This window comes from Delphinus delphis, chromosome 2, assembly GCF_949987515.2.
Source record: "Delphinus delphis chromosome 2, mDelDel1.2, whole genome shotgun sequence".
NCBI classification, from domain to species: domain Eukaryota; kingdom Metazoa; phylum Chordata; class Mammalia; order Artiodactyla; family Delphinidae; genus Delphinus; species Delphinus delphis.
Window position 1 is genome coordinate 102280276 of NC_082684.1, and position 16153 is coordinate 102296428.

General features: G+C 54.6%; 1 protein-coding gene across 4 annotated transcripts in view; it reads left to right on the forward strand.

The window, feature by feature from the left end:
- Positions 1 to 13327, forward strand: part of ARNT2 (aryl hydrocarbon receptor nuclear translocator 2) — a 195872-nt gene extending 182545 nt beyond the window's left edge. For all 4 annotated transcript variants that reach the window (XM_060005327.1, XM_060005330.1, XM_060005328.1 and 1 more), the window contains exons 18-19: positions 10266 to 10402; positions 11990 to 13327. In XM_060005327.1, the coding sequence (XP_059861310.1) occupies positions 10266 to 10402; positions 11990 to 12088 (236 nt within the window). In that variant the 3' untranslated portion in view covers positions 12089 to 13327. The remainder of the gene's footprint in view (positions 1 to 10265; positions 10403 to 11989) is intronic.
- The last annotated feature ends 2826 nt before the right edge of the window (positions 13328 to 16153 follow it).

Consider the following 16153-nt stretch of genomic DNA (forward strand, 5'->3'; position numbering starts at 1 on the left):
CCACTTCCTGCGGTGCCTTTCCCAGGAGCCCTTACCGCTGCTCACCCTGCAGGTTTTTAATGGACCCCCTCAGCATGTCTGCCAGGGTCCGGGTTCCATGTCACATGGCAGGGGCTCAGAAGGGACCGTGGGACTGGCAAGAAGCCCGAGCTGGTGCCCATCTCCCCGCAGTGCTGTCCCCGGAGAGAGACAGCCAACAGCGTGCTCGGGGAGGGAGCACGAAGCAGCGCCCAAACATCTGAATCTCCATTTGAGTTGCAGGCTTCCCCTTAAGCCGTGTCAGCCTTAGGAAAGAGCAGCGCCTTGTTCCTAGCAGCTGCTCGCACGCCCTGTCCGTCCCCACCACTAATAGCAGCACTTCGGCCCCTCAGCCCGAGGTCTCGAGGTCTCGGGGGCCCAGCATTTCCCGACTCCGTATCTGTGGCTCCCCCTTGGACTCAGCTGTCCCCTCAGCGTGAATCCCATTTCCTTGTAGCAGGTTCTCACGTTCAGCCTTTAAATATTCTTGCTAGATTAGTCGGTGCCTTTAGAAGCACAGAGCCCTATTTCAGGAAGGAGCAGCCCTGAGGCAGTTGCTTTCAAGTCAGCCAGGCCCTCAACCTAGATCCCCCCTGAGGGTGGAAGCCTCTGGTTCCCAGGAGCAGTCCCGCCTCCCTGCGGTCTCTGCATCCGGCTCCCTCACCGGGATACGGAGAGACCGCCCACCCTCCCCCAGCCCCAGTCTCATCCTGAAGGCGGCCATGGCACACCTGGCATGCAGGCACCTAGTCCTTCCTGGAAGCACAGGGCCCACCTGGCACTGACCTACTCACCAGGCCCTCCTGAGTGCCAGGGCCTCCTGAGTGCCAGGCCCTGGGCTGAGCCCTGGGAACAGAGGGAAGGAGACTCGGTTCCGACCAGCAGTGCAGACACGGAGGCAGGGGAGACTGATGGGAACAGAGAGACGGCAGGCCAGTGCTGGAGGTGCAGCGGCCGAGGCCTACTGAAGGCAGGAGGGTGAGGAGAGGCTCAGAGGAGACCTGGCACTCACCCCGTAAGGCCTAGAAGCACCTCAGTGTGGCTCTAGCAAGAAAAGAGGGGAAGCCACCTGCTGCCCCAATGACTAGGGCCTTTAGCTCTGTGAATCTGTCTGGTCTCCACTTAGCAAATGCTAGGCCCTGAAGTGCAAATGGAGATGGAAGACAGAAAGGACAAAGCGTGGGGCTGAGGCCACCGTACAACCTGAAGACCAAGAACAGGATCACACAAACGGGGTCCAGGCTCAGCAACCATTTTTACAGCTGCCATCCAGCTATCTCACACTCGGATGATAACAATAATAGTTATGACAGTAGCTAACTCTTACAGATGCTTACTACATGCCCAGCACTTTACACATTTGAGTTCACTTAAAGCTCATGGTAGCCCTATGAGGGAGAAACTATGATTATTCCCATTGCACAGATAAGCAAACTGAGGCACAGTGAGGTCAGATAACTTACCCAAGGCCTCACGGCTGGTCAGTGGTAGCATCATGCCTGTGGAGCCAGGTAGTGCCATCTGTGTCTGTGCTCCCATCACTACCCTATCCTGGCCGTTCTCTCTAATCCATCGTTCAGGGTATCTTAGAATTAACGCGGGAATTGGATGTGTCCTGATTTATACTAATGAGAAAGGGGCTGGAACCCTTTCAATGAGTGCATGGAAGACACTGTAAAGTAGAGAAAATAAGGACTGCGGAGCTTCTTGGGGCCTTACCGTCAATACCTTGTTTGTTAACCTCACAGAAGCAGTTCGAGTGGGAAAGGACACAGTTGGCGTGTGTTTGGAAGCCAGCTCAGGTGGAGCGATGAGGTGGGGACAGGAAGCTGAGGAGGCGGGAGGCTCAGGCTGGAGGTAGGGAGGAGGACCTTCAGCGGGGTGGGCGCCAGAGTCATCTGTGATGCGAGGCTCCTGGAGGACAGCTCCCAGTGCAGGCGGGGGAGGCCCAGGCAGAGGGGTCAGAGTTCACAGCAGGGTGGAGGACCATGGTGTGGATGTGGCCTGGAGAGCGCACGGACCACGGGATCTGTGGCGTGTGGGTAAAACAAGCAGCTTCTGCCCCAGAGGGCTTCCAGGGCAGGGGGACCTGACCCCTGGTGTGCCCTCCAGCTGGGTCACACTTCTCCGGACCCTTTGGCATCCGGAACCTCCCGTAGGTCCCTGGGTGGAACGGACCGTCTTCACTGCCATGTCTTGTACAGACTGATCCTTGTGTCTGGAGTCCTGGTGGAGGAGAGGAGGCAAGCTTCCGTCATGGTCAGAGAAGAGAGGGGGCGTGATTAGGGAAAGGGTCTGAGGGGTGTGTTATTAACGAGGACGGCTGCTCCAGAGCACAGAGGGGAGGGCTGCAGGGAAGAGCAGATGGGAGTGGGGGAGTGGGGAGGGAGCAGAGCAATCTCGGTAAAAGGTCAGTTTCATTAATTATTAAATAAATATGAAACCATTAAAACAGCTGGTGGTGCTTACATTTGCAATGGACATACCCTGGCCCGTAGGTGCAGATCTGAGTGGCTTCCCCAGGCGTCCGCCAGGGCGTGGGTGAGACAGCTGTACCTCGGGGCCTGTTGGTTGGGCCTGAGGGTTTCAAGCAAGGCAGCCTAGAGAAGACCACACCCCATGAAGCCTCACCTTGTTGAAGGTGTATCCACCACAGGACACACAAGCTACTGGGGGTAAACAAACTTGCCAGAGGCTGTGGGCTGCAGCAGGTCTGCAGAAGCAGCCTGGCAGTGTTGTGCTCCTACACCAGCTAGAGGGCGCAGGTGGACCAGAGCCAGTGGACCCCCGCACCAGGTGGCTTGAGGTTTCACGGAGAGCGCCGGCAGGGTGGAGCTGGCCTGCAGCCCTCTGGGTGATTGAGGATGCTTGCTGAAGAGTGGGTGCCCCTGGGCCTCCTGCACGCTGCTGGTAGACACACGCCGGGCAGAAAAGCCACCCGAACCAGAAGACAAGCCACTTCCTCTGCTGTGCCCGGCCTGTCTCTCCAGCTCCCTCTATTGACAAAGCCTAACATTGCACCAGCTAGCAAAGGAGAAATGTTTCCAGGGTCCAGTTCCCATTTCACAAAGCAGGGCAAAGGAGGGTGGATTTAGAGTTTGGAGGCATTCAAATGATAACTGCCGAAGATTTATATGATGCGAATCCCTGAACTGGTTAATCCTCTGTTTCAACTACCCGCGGGCGTCTGCTTGTTGATATTACCATGTTTCTAGGAGAAATGCAGGGAGCCAGGCAGACGAGTTGCACGATGAAAGTGGTTCAGGGGTGCTGCGGCAGGCCAGGCTTTCATTCCCTGCCTTGGCTCGAGGGCCGCATATATGCCTTTTCAGGGCTGGGACTTACTTACATTGCTGTCTTACCCCCGTGCTTCCTGATGTAGTAAGTTGGCAGACACAGGCGTGTCCATTGCTTCTCCTTTGTCCCCCATGTGCCTTTCAGTTTAGGAAGAGGTAGCTAAAATACCTCATTCCCGCATAGCACAAGTCACAGCTGGCCTAGCAGATTTACCTTGGAGAGGAAGATTGAAAGAATACGTCATTCCAGCAATGTCTGAAGATTCTTTCAGGGAGAAATAGGATGAATAATTAGAGATAGGGAAGCAGGGTAGGATACGCACTGAGAGGGGATTGCAATAACCCGAAACGTTTGCAGACACCCTGTTCCTCTTGCTCCCCACCTCCTGCCCCCAAAACTCAGCCCTGGGAATTCTTCAATTTCTATAATTTGAGGGAATTATAGACCATCCCACCCTTACTAGTTAGTGATGAAAAGACAAGATCTTAACCAGATAAAGCAGACACTAACACACCATTGTAAAACAACTATGCTCCAGTAAAGATGTAAAAAAAAAAAAAAAGATCTTAACCAGAAATCGTGCGAAGCGTGTGATCCCTGTTGTGAGGTGCAGCTCTTGGCTCAGACCCACAGGGAGGCCTTTACCTGGGAGGCGCTCGTAAGAGGATAAGCTGCCCCTTTGGTGCTCTTTGCTGTCTTTATCCAGCAGGGCTTCTGAGCTACAGCAAAATCACCCCTGCTTGAGAGCCACTGAGCTAAACCCAACCGCTTAGGACCTCTGAGCTGGACTTCAAGTGAACCTTGACTCTTAGGGCAACTTCCAAATCAGATGAATCTCACCGAAAATGTTAGTTAGCAAAAGTGAAATTATAACATTGAGTGCCAATGAATTTTTCTTTTAAGGAAGTTGTCATCCCCTTCCCTCTACAACCTAGAAATCTACAAGCTCCTGAAGATTCTGACTCTTGGTTTAAAAGCCCACCCAGTTGGCCCAGATTGTAGCAGCCTAAAAATATATTCTATTTGGACCCCTGGGCTGGCAGGTGGCCCAGGCATCCAGCCAGGACTGTAGCAGCCTAGGCCTTGCGCAGGAAGCCCACAGAACACAAGAAACAGAGCGTGGCTAGAACCTAGCTCATGGTTTGCAGCCATATACATGGCTTTGGGAGCAATAAGGAAACACAGGAATGTTGGTTAACACTGGGGCTTTTTCCAGAAAGGAACTTGTGGGTACATCTTGAGGGCGGGCCATGAACATGCCCTGTTCACCAGGTGTCTGCAGGCAGGTCAGTCAGGGCCAGGGTTTAGGCTAAGACCCCACATGGCTCTGTCATCCGGGAGAGGTCATGTCGTAGTTATGACTCGTTATTTAATCCGAGAGGTCACTAATGCAGCTCAGGAAAACTTTCAGTAGCAGAGGCTGAAGGGAGGGCTTTCCCCTTTAACTCTCCTACCACATGGCCGGGGAACTCATCCTGCAGATGTCTTTGGATGTAACTTTCTCCAGGAAGATGCAGACTGAGTTAGGTCTCGCTCCTTTGTCCCTCCGCACTGCCCTTGCTTCCCTTATAAGCACTCTTAACAATTCCAGTTGCCTACGTACTCATCTTTCTGTCTCAGTGGATTGGGCCATTGCAATCCATTGTATCCCCAACACACTGCTCAGTGTCAGGTACATAGTCAGGGTTCAGTATGAAAGCTGTATTTATCAAATGAATGCACGTGGGCTTCAGTGTCAGAAAGATTAGGTTCAAACCCTGCCTCTGGCATTTATAAGCTAAATGAGTTGGGGATATTTCTTGACATCTTTGAGCCCCGGTTTCCTCATCTGAAAAACGTGGAAGATGGACCCATCTCTTAGAGTCAGAGTGAAGAAGAAATGAAATGAAATAGTGTCTAGAAAGTACCCAGCACGATGCCTAGCACATAGTCAGTACTCCAAAAATACTAAGTCCTTTCCCTCCTTCCTTAGCTAGTCTATGCTGTTTCTAAAGCAATGCAGTTACTTGATTTTTTTCTGTTGCACACATTTAAGAAGAGCACTTCCCTCCCCAGAAGTTTAAGAATTTTTATTCTGCAATCTTGTCCCTGTAATTAGTAGAATCACCCCCAGATACAAATGGAGAGCTAATCTTCCTCTAATCTTCATGCCCCCTCCACGCTACCCTGTCTCTGGCTATCACCGAGGAAGACTGATGAGAGAATGTGTTTTTGTTTCATTATAAGTCAGCGATGTCCGGGAAGCCTCAAAGGGGAATAGAAGTAAAAGTGTACAGAATGTTCATGTTTCTGCCTCCTCCCCTCTTACCCTTCCTTTTTCCATTCCTTTATTCTTGCCTTCAGCAGATGCTTATTGAAGCCTCCTTTATTCCAGGCAGGATACTCAGTAAGGCCTGGGACAGACGTAGATAAGATCTCTGGCCTTAAGTTACTCACCATCTGGGGATGAGTCAGTGTAGCACGATGGGCACCATCCCGAGAGACAATGCAAGTGCTGCAGACGAGCGGAGAAGACAGAATGACTGAGGGAATCAGTCGTGCAGGGTCACGTTCAGTCGGGACTTTGAGCGTGAGTAGATTCCTGCAGGCACAGAGCAGGGGAAGGATGCCCACGACAGAGAGACCACAGGTGCAGCAGCACAGCGACGGAGCGGTGCGCAGTGTTTGGGGCGGGGGGTAAGTCTACAACGGCATGTGACTAGGGTGAGAGGGGCTGGGGGCACAAAGAAGGGGGAGATGGGGTTTGAAAAACAGGGACCATGTGCCGAAGGCTCGAGTGTGCCCCCTCTGAGGAACGTGGACGGTGGGGGACTGCGTTTTTTTGTTTTGTTTTCTTTTGGCTGCGCCACGTGGCTTGTGGGATCTTAGTTTCCCGACCAGGGATTGAACCCGGGGCCACAGCAGTGAAAGCACCAGGTCCTGACCACTGGGCCGCCAGGGAACTCGCATGGGGTGGGGGTGGGTGCGGCGAGGGGAGACTGTGTTAGTTTCTAAGCAGCGGATGCCGTTGTAGGAAGACCACCCCGGTAGCTGCGTGGGTCTGGGGGAGATTGGGTGCTGGCCCGGCTCGGAGCACTGGTGGCAGCTGTGAGAATGGATGGAGTGAAGGAGACTGGGCGGAGGGGTGTTTGGGGATGCAGCAGAACCCAGCGAGTGACTGGACGTGAGGGCTGGGTGAGAGCAAAGAGTTGACAGGCGTGGTGTCCCCGTCTGGGCTGTCCGAGGAGGTGGGACGATTGTTTTAGGCGTGAGGGGTCCAGGGTGTCTGTCATACTGTTTAGACACGTCTCCTAAGGTGGATAGATGGACCCGAAGCTTAGGAGAGAAGCTGCGCTGTGAACACCACCAGAGATATGAGATGTGGGTCTGCCACTCCCAGGTCCTCCCTTCACGCCCCTCAGCACAGCCAAACATCAGTCCACAAGTCCTGGAACCTCTCTCCCCAGAATACCTCAGATCCATCCGCTTCTCTCCACCTCACGTCTGGTGCTGCTGTCACCTCCTGCAAGGATTACTCCCGCAGCCTCATGCTACCTGGGCTTCTTCCCCCTCACCTTGTCCCCTCGTCCACTGACAGGGTGACCTTCCCAAACGTGAAGGTCTGTGTGCGACGCACCTCAGCTTAAGAGCCTTCAGCAGTTCTCTGCTGCCCTCATGGTGTGGGACCTGACCCTGGTGTGCCCTCCAGCTGGGTCACACTTCTCCGGGCCCTTTGGCATCCGGAACCTCCTGTAGGTCCCTGGGTGGAACGGACCCTCTTCACTGCCACGTCTTGTACGGACTGATCCTTGTGTCTGGAATGCTTTTTAACCCCACCTCCAAGCCTTACGCCTGGTTAACTACTAACTATTCCCCTTCTGCTCTCAAGTGAAGTCTCTGAAAAGCATTTTCTACTTGCCATAACTAGGTTAGGTATCCCTCCTAAGAGGTTTCTTATTACAGCTCTGCTCAACCTTCTTATAGCACAGCTTACAACTGGATGGACATAGCTGCTTACTCCTCTCCCCCAACCATGCTGTAAGCTCCTAGGAACTGTCTTGGATATAGGAACTGTCTTGTTTCCCAGTGTATGTACAGTACTCGCCTGGAGGCTGGATCAGAGTGGGAGCTCGGGAAATACCTGCCCATGAATCAACGAATCAGTTCATGGGGATAGAAGAGGTTGCCCCCTTCCTGTCTGCTGATCAAAGGGAAGGCCTAACTCAGACCTCTGCATTCAGCCCATGTTCAGGGGCGGAGACGTATGTAAGAGCCAGGGGACACCTGGCAAGGAGTGGCGTAGGAGGTGGTGGAACCAAACTCAGGTGTAGTCGGAGAGGTCAGCCAAACAGTTCCAAGAAGGTGGTGGTCATAAGTGTCGATACCCAAGAGAGCTTAACAATGAGAATTGAATTTGAATTTCTGTTGGGTTGGGCTCGGCTATACAGACTTCGCTGCAGAGTGATTGCCGAGCGTGGAGGAGGGAGGGAAAGGTGAGAAGACGCTGTGTGTATGGCCAGCAAAGGGAAGGAGAGGTAGACGTGGGGCTTGAGGAGCCTGTACTCGTCTGCTAGGGCCGCCATCACAAAATACCGCAGGCTGGGTGACTTAAACAGCAGAAACTTACTTTCTCACTGTTCTGTAGGCTGGAAGTCTGAGATCAAGGTGTCAGCAGGGTGGGTTTCTTCTGAGGCCTCTCTCTTTGTCTTGTAGATGGCCACCTTCTCCCTGGGTCTTCACATGGTCTTCCCTCTGTGCCTGTGTCCGGATTTCTTCTTCTTATAAGAACACCAGTCATATTGGATCAGGGTCCACCCATATGAGCTCATCTCACCTTAATTGTCTCTTTTTTAAAAATATTTATTTATTTATTTATTCATTTATTTATTTTCCTGCGTCAAGTCTTAGTTGCGGCATGCGGGATCTCAGTTCCGGCATGCAAGCTTCTCTCTAGCTGTGGCGCACAGGCTCAGTAGTTGCGCTGTGGCACACGGGCTCTCTAGTTGTGGCACGTGGGCTTAGTTGCCCCGTGGCATGTGGGATCTTAGTTCCCCAACTAGGGATCGAAGCCAGGTTCCCTGCATTGGAAGGTGGATTCTTAACCACCGGACCACCAGGGAGGTCCCCTTAACCGCCTCTTTAAAGGCCCCTTCTCTGAATACAGTCACAGTCTGAGATACCGACGGCTGGACCTTCCACGTATGAATTTGGGAGACACACTCAGGCCACGTAGGAAAGAAGAGTGGAGAGAACGAATTCATGATGGGCAGGACTCCAGCACGGATCACTGTGGCAGGAAGGTCCTGGAGGAAGCCGGAGGACTCCTGAGAGGCAGTCGTCTCTGAATATGTGAGGACAGACCTCATGCTGTGCCCCAGCCTTGCTTTCAGCAGAGGTGGCTGTGTCCATCCATCCTCCCTCCGAGCAACAGGTGGCCCAGCTTGTGCTTAGCCTCCTGGGCCTCCAGGATGGGGACCGAGTGTCTGGCCAGTGGGGCTTCCCTCACTGCGCCAGCTGGGGCCGCTGTGCATTTAATCTTGCCGTACCAGGCCTGTTCTAGATTGTCCCATTCCGAAACTGGGCCAGGGGACGTGATTCTATGAAAGAGCTCCTCCTGGCCCAGGGAGTCTCATGAGAGAGTCTCAGGTAAAGGCGTTTCAGCAAAGCCAGACGCATTTTTTTTAACAACAGAATCCTACATACACGATAGATTTAAATCCCTCTTGTGCTGAAATAGGGAATTGTATCCTTCCCTGATTTTCTAAACCCCTTTACCAGCTGTGATCGTCCAGAGCTTGAGAGGCACCAGTGGTGAGGCTTTCAAGGGAGTGTATGTCTTATTAAAGCCGTTTATATCTCAGGCAGTAGGTGAGATGTATGTGTGTGAGAGGGAGGGATTGATGCTTCCCCCTGCGCACTGTCTAGCCATCCCCCAGATTAACCCAGTGTTCGCTCATCAGGTGGTGCATAGGGTCGCCTGTGATCGGTAGGACTGTTGAAAGAGCAGGCGGAACCACGATGGGGCCTGTCCTGCCACCCAGAGCTTGACAGTGAGCCCATTGCCTCCAAAACGTTATTGAATGGTTTGGAACAAGAAGAAGTTCCTGTGGGTTTTTTTTATACACCTTAGGATAAACTACCCCCTCGGGTTGAATCTTTAAATGTTTTAGACAAAATTCTGCTCATTTTTCTTCGTTTCTGTTTTTCCATGGGGTATTTTTTGTAAAGTGTAGACAGAAGCAAGGTTGCTCTCACTTACAAATTATAATTTGCTGATTCCCACAAAGAGACCTGTCTTCTTGTCTAAGCTGTACCCAAATGCCTTTCCTCCCAAACCAGTGGTGCTGAGAGACCCTCAGCTAAAGAGATGGGCAGAAAGGGCCATGGCTCTGGACCCCCGTGGAAGGACCTTGTGGAACGCCCCATGTGGCTTCAACCAAGTTGCCCAAAAGGCAGCGAGGCTGCCGGAGGTCAGGGCTTGCTGAGTGAGGCTCTTCCTCTGTCAGGGCCAGGTTCCTTTAAGGAGCGGCCTGTGAGCTCAGGGGCATCTAGAGTGGCAGGGACCGCCTCTCCCTTCTCGTGCATGTCAAGGAGAGGGCTGCTCTCAGCCACAGACAGGCCCCACGGAAACAAGCCTCCAACAGTGATCACAGAGGGCCAAGGGCTCTGAGGCTTCCGGCCTTGGTCACCTGGCAGGTGCACGCAGGGAGAGCCACCCTGTCCAGCCGGTCCCTGCGCCATTCGCCAGAGAGCCCCCTTTCCTGTTTCACCCATCCAGCTCTCGGGTGCACAGCCAACTTCTTATCTATCAGCCAGCGCGAGAGAGAGGGGCACAGCGAACACAGTCAGCCAGCTCTGGATGGAACGCGCCTTTCAGAAATGTGGGACCCTCTGGGCTGCAGTGGTTCTTAGGTCTCCCAGAGCCACGGGATGGCTTTTAAAGGAAGTGTCCTGTGCGTCGGATCTTTCAGCTGAAAGTGGACAAGGTAGCGGGCAGTTCCAAGGGCGGCCCTCGGAAGTCTGGTCGCAGTGGCAAAGCCAGCACCACGGACAGCAGAGCGGTGAGCAGCCGTCCCACCAGCCGCCGGGTCAGACTGAAGTGTTCCAGGTAAATCAGCGAGCACCGCCTTCTCGTAGGTACCGGCGCCTCTCTCTGCTTCCTGTCCCCCTCGGTCTCTGCCTCCCTGCCACAGCATGACTGCCGATAGAGACTGTGAGTGCCGGCCCCTCCCAGGGAAGGTAGTAGCCCCGACTTGGGGGGGTCCAGTAGGAGGCTCGGCTCTTCTCGTGAGGCTGCCTGGGCGCCTTGCCACTCTGAGTTTTTTGAGCCATTCCTGGTCCATCCCTCGCGCCTGGGGCAGCCCTGACCTAAGTGTGCAGCAGCAGTGGATGCTGCCGGCGGCCCCGTGGTGCAGGACGCAGCCCCTTCGGGGTGTTCGGAGCTCCACTTCTCAGCCAGAAAAGTTCTCACTGGGGAAAGGCTCCTGTTGGGGGCATGAACCGGCTGATGCTCTATCCACCCCACCAGGTCTTCATGAGGGAGCCCCAGGTGCCTTCTGTCATGTCCCAGAGCCTGCCCCGCAGAGCGAGGATGGGGGGAGGAAGCATCTGGTGGTAGGGCTCTGAGACCCGCAGACTAAGATCCCCCTTCTCAAGGGAGAGCTTTCCCTTTACCCCACCCTCATCCCAAGCACCTTTCCCACCAGGTCGAGCAGCATCTTCAGAGACAAAGGTCTAGAACCCAGATGTCACTCCAGGTCCGCAAAGGGGCAGGATCCTTTTACATATGCAGAGAGGTACCCTGACCTATAATGATTAGCCCCTCCTTCCTCCATCCATAAGGCTCAACCCCGGCCCATTCTTATGCCTCACAACTGCCATGTAAGGCAGAATCCCCTAACCTGGTTCTTCATGGTCACGATGCTAAAAAGAGTTCTTGGTCAAATAAGTTTGTGAAACATGATTAAACAGACTTATTCGGTTTCTTGACTGCAGGACTTATCAGAGCCTTTATTATACTAACGAGGACTGAGGATTTTTAGGAGGTAGGCAAAGTATACCTTGTTTCCCAAACTCATTTGTCCACAGAATTCTTTCCTCCCAGAGTATCTCATGGGCCAAGAATTGGACACAACACACTTTGGGACATTTGCCATAAGGGATGGAAATATAGCTCCTCGGATTTTCTGGTTGGGTAGTCTGAGGCCCAGAGAACTTGAAGGACTTGTTAAAGGTGAAGTCTAACCTTGCATGGATTTGGCCTTGCCCTAGATATATACAGTGAAGACAGGCCACTCAGCTGTTCACACACGTAGCCCTCCTTTTGCCCCTCCCCATGTTGCAGTGCTGCTGCATTTTGATCGTCGGTTGTATGTACCTTGCTTGGCACCAAGCTGGGTTCTCCCCACCAGTGGGCCTCTCGTCCACCCTGGCTCAGTTTTAAATAGAGAAAGGTCGTGTCCTGACGTTGTGTTTGTGTGCTGGAATGACAGCTCCCAGGAGAGAATAGCTTCCCAGGATCTCAGACATTTGAGGACCGTCTCAGAGCATCCCTCAGGTGGCCGGTGGCATGTTCCTGGGCCGCCCCCTTAGAGAGATGACCGTGAGGGTGGCTGGCAGGCTGGGCTCCTGGGACGTGCCGGTGTCCAGGAGGATGGGCCGACTCCCCTGCCCTTTCTTTTCTTCTCTCCTGCAGGACATGCTGCCCATGCCAGGAGATCCAACCCAGGGGACCGGCAACTATAACATTGAAGACTTTGCTGACCTGGGCATGTTCCCGCCGTTTTCTGAGTAGCTGCGGACAGAGCGAGGCTTCCACCGGGCAGTGCCCCCCATGCTGTGACATCTACGCCCACGTGAACGGGCCCCCCCCCCCGCGCCCTGCTTGCCCTGCCGCGGGACCCCCCAGCAGAAGACATCTCGCCCCCGTGTTCCCCTCACTGCCGTGGTGTTGCTCAGCTTCTAACCCACAGCTGCAGCTGCTCGGCCACCGACGAGGAGCCCAGTAGACGTTGGGGGCTGGTAGTATTTATTGTATCTCACCTGTCTGTGCTTGGGAGGCGAGCCCATTGGGTTCTTAAAACCTGGTTGTGAATAATCTCATATTAGACAATTTTCATCTATAAAAAGTTCAGTTACAGCTCAGAGAGCCCGAGCGGCACCCTCAGGCCTGCCCAGGAAGCTGGAATCTGGTTTCTTCGGGCCTTTAACTCCTGTGTCCGGGTGGGGCTTAGGGGGTGTTGGGGAAAGAGGTGAACAGGAGGCACAGGCTTTGTTCTCGGAGCTGGAGAGGAGGAGCCTGGGGACGCCGGGGGGGACGCCGGCTCCTCTGGGCCCTGTCTCAGCCACGTCTGTCTGTGCGTCCGTCGTGCCGTGAGACGTGTGTACGTGGTGCAGTGTGATGTGAATCCTTGTCCTGACGGATGTGTTGTGCCCCGTGTCTGTCGTGTGCGGCCACAGTGAGGGTCTAGAATCCAGGGTGTGTGGCGAGAGTGACATCCGGATGTGCACCCCCGTCCAAGCTGAGCAGGACCCCCTGTGGCCGGAGGAAGCAGGGCCCAGGGCCTGGGCACCGGGCGGACAGGCTGACCTGAGCAGACGGGCACTTGACAGCGTCACCAGGAGTCCTGGCCGGGAGCTGCTCACTTTGACGGGTCAGTTCTTTGGTCCAAGCCCCCCGGCGTGCAGATTCAGAGCCCACGAGAGTGCCCACCCTTTCCTCTCTGTGTCTGAAGAGCGGCCTCTCCTGGTTCCGCCAGGTTTCTCATCCTTGCCCTGTTGGTGAGAGCCGGGCTTTGTCCCCGCCCGATGGCTGCAGGGAGCACCCCTTGAGCTCACAGAGACCCTGGCCCCCATGGGGGTGTAAGGGGGAGGGCAGGGCGCCCAGGCCTCCCGGTCCTTCTGTGCCACAGGGTGCCTTCCTGGGACCAAGCTCTGGAGATGACTGAGGGGTGAACCCTGTGCGTGGAGGTGGGAGCTCTGAGACATTCCCCACCAGGCCGCCCGAGCGTCCTCTCTTCAGCCGGCTGGGAACAGTGGCATCATGGGGGGCGGAGGCAGGGGGTGGGGGGGGATTGCGGGGCTCCGGCTCCGGTTTTGGTTCCAGTTCTGATTCTGCCGCATACTCGCCAGGGCCTTGAATTCCTCAGATGGTCTCAAGAAAGAGTAAGAGCTGACTTCTAGAAGCTTCTACCTGGCTGACCTCTGAGCCCCCCGTCCCTGGCTTGCTGTGTTTCCCTCAGATTTGAGGAGGTCAATTGAAGAATCCATCCCTCCATTTTTACTTACCTCTGCCCCTCGCGTGCCCTTGACGCTAAGGAAAGAAACTCTCATGTTCTCTTCCTTTCCTGTCCTGCATCAGCATCCCATCAGCTCACCGACTCCTAAAGGGGAGAGACGCTGCCGGTGCGTGGCTGCCTCAGGGCAGCTGGAGGAGCCCATCCACGGGGAAAGCCTTCCCTTCCGGCGACCCCTGTCAGGCACCTGGCTGGGAAACAACAGGGCCAGGCAGAATGGAGTTGCTTCTAGGCTGCCTGAGCGGGGAGTGAGCCTGGCCTGCAGTAAGGAACCAGGGGAGAGCGTTTGCTCTCATCCTCTGAAAGTTCTGCATTAAAAGCCCAGCCCTGGCTGGCACCCAGAGGGGGTGTGTGCCGAGTCTTGCCTGGAGAGCTCCAGCTATAATAGTCCACCATTGTTCAGGAGAATGCCTTTGTCCGGTAGCTTTGTGTGATCCCGGTTCCTAGGCTCTAAATTAACACTGACGTTACAGTTTCTAGAGTGGCTCTTAATCCTTTTGTATGTAGTGGTGATAGGACGTGGGGTTTAGACGCACATGATATCCTTCCACCCTTAGGAGCCTTTTGGCTTCTGGGAAAATGGCATGTGGCTGAAACTCCACACACCCTGTCAGTACCAGACCCACAAAGGGCTCCCGGGCGTGCTCTGCCCCTGGGGCCACCTCTGCCCACCCCTACCCCCAGCCCTGATCTTGCCTCAGGCGGTGGGCTTAATTATTTCCCAGAAAGGCACAAGAATAGCTTTTGGATCAAAGAATGGTTTCTCAGTGAAATGAAAGTGGACTTCCTGTGGCTTTAGTCTCTGGGTTTGGAAGGTTGGCGGGGGGGTGGGGGTATGTTTGTCTTTCCTTCTGGTTTCAGAGGGCACTTGGGGATCCTCTGAGGGGTACACACTGGTCGGCACGCCGACTAGGCCCAGCCCACCTGGGCTGTGCTGGGTGCTGAGGGGATGCAAAAGGACAGAGGAGGGGGCTTCCCTGGTGGCGCAGTGGTTGAGAGTCCGCCTGCCGATGCAGGGGACGCGGGTTCGTGCCCTGGTCCGGGAAGATCCCACATGCCGCGGAGCGGCTGGGCCCGTGAGCCATGGCCGCTGAGCCTGCGCGTCCGGAGCCTGTGCTCTGCAACGGGAGAGGCCACAACAGTGAGAGGCCCGCGTACCGCAAAAGAAAAAAAAAAAAAAAAAAAAGGACAGAGAAGGACAGCCTTGCCCCCAGGGACCTTTCATCTACTTCACCCACTTACACAGCATCTAGGGTGAGGACCACTCAGTTCTAGAAGGCAAGGATTCATGGGCGACTGAAAGCCAGACATAAAGGGGGAGCATCGTGACTAAATAGGCCCAACGTCCCCCTTCCAGCTTTGTCCCCAGAGCCCGCGAGGGGAGTCTGACTGCAGTCTGACCCACAGCTCGAGTTCTCTACTTTCTCTATTCCCCATTCCACTCTCTGGTTGTGATTCTTAGAAGCCACTAAGGAACAGAGAAGACCCAGAGGATCCCACATCTGAGGGATTCTCTCCCCAAGGAATTTTAAGACAAACTGGGGTGAGAATTAAAGCCCTAGAGGGTCTAATTACCCCAGTTTGCAGAAGAACCTCCCTCGCCAGTCCCGCCCAGCCAGGAGGCCAGGTTGACCACGGCCCCTGCGTCAGCGTGGCCTCTGGCCCTGATCCCTCTCCTACTGGAGACGGAGGCAAAGCTGGGTTGGGAAGGTGAACGACACCTAGGACTTTGGCTCTGGGACTGTCTTCCTCACACACACCTCATCTCACAGCTACTAGGCCTTCGGCTGGCTTTCCTTAGGCTGAGCAAGCAGAACACTTTCCACCCAAAAGGGCCAGATGGTGGCTGCCTGAACCATTGGTGAGGACGCAGACGCAGCCACGCTGAGGCTCGGCCTGGACTTGGTTAGGGAACTGCGACAGTGGCTCCGGAGGTTCTAGAACACCCTGCCTCTGTGTTGCTCCCCACTAGCTTTGTCTTTAGTTTTGGTTTCAGGGAGCAATAGAGCATCACAAACAGCCACATTCTTCTCTGCTTCCCGGTTTATCAAATTCAACCCTTCTGTTGTTTCCTGAATACCTGTTGCAACGAGTAGGATTCTGATAGCTGATGGAACAGACATCGGGGAGCGTGGATCTCCTGTGCCAATAAAGAGACCGTGTTCCCCAGACGAGCCACCCTGGACACTATCAGTGCTGCGGCCGGGCTTTGCCGAGAGACGAGGCAGGCCCCGGGGAAATGAGTGTGTTCCCTTCCAGACACATCAGTACCTGGGCCAGCAGATGAGCAGTGAACCTCTCCCCCCTGGGCCCACCTGCCCCCTAACAGTTACGACCTGTCATATTAGCGAGACCAAGCCAGTCACCTAACAGCCCTAGCCAGTAACAAGTCAGGATGGAAATGCTCCTTGTTCTACTAGAAAGTATGGGTTTGGTCATGAGGTCGCTGTGCCCTGACTTGTGCCCTGACAAGTTGGGACAACCCAACTTGTCCGTTGCAACCCTTCCCCCTGTGCCAGATTCTCATCTTGCATATGAAGGGAACTGGCTGTCCTCCTTTTCCC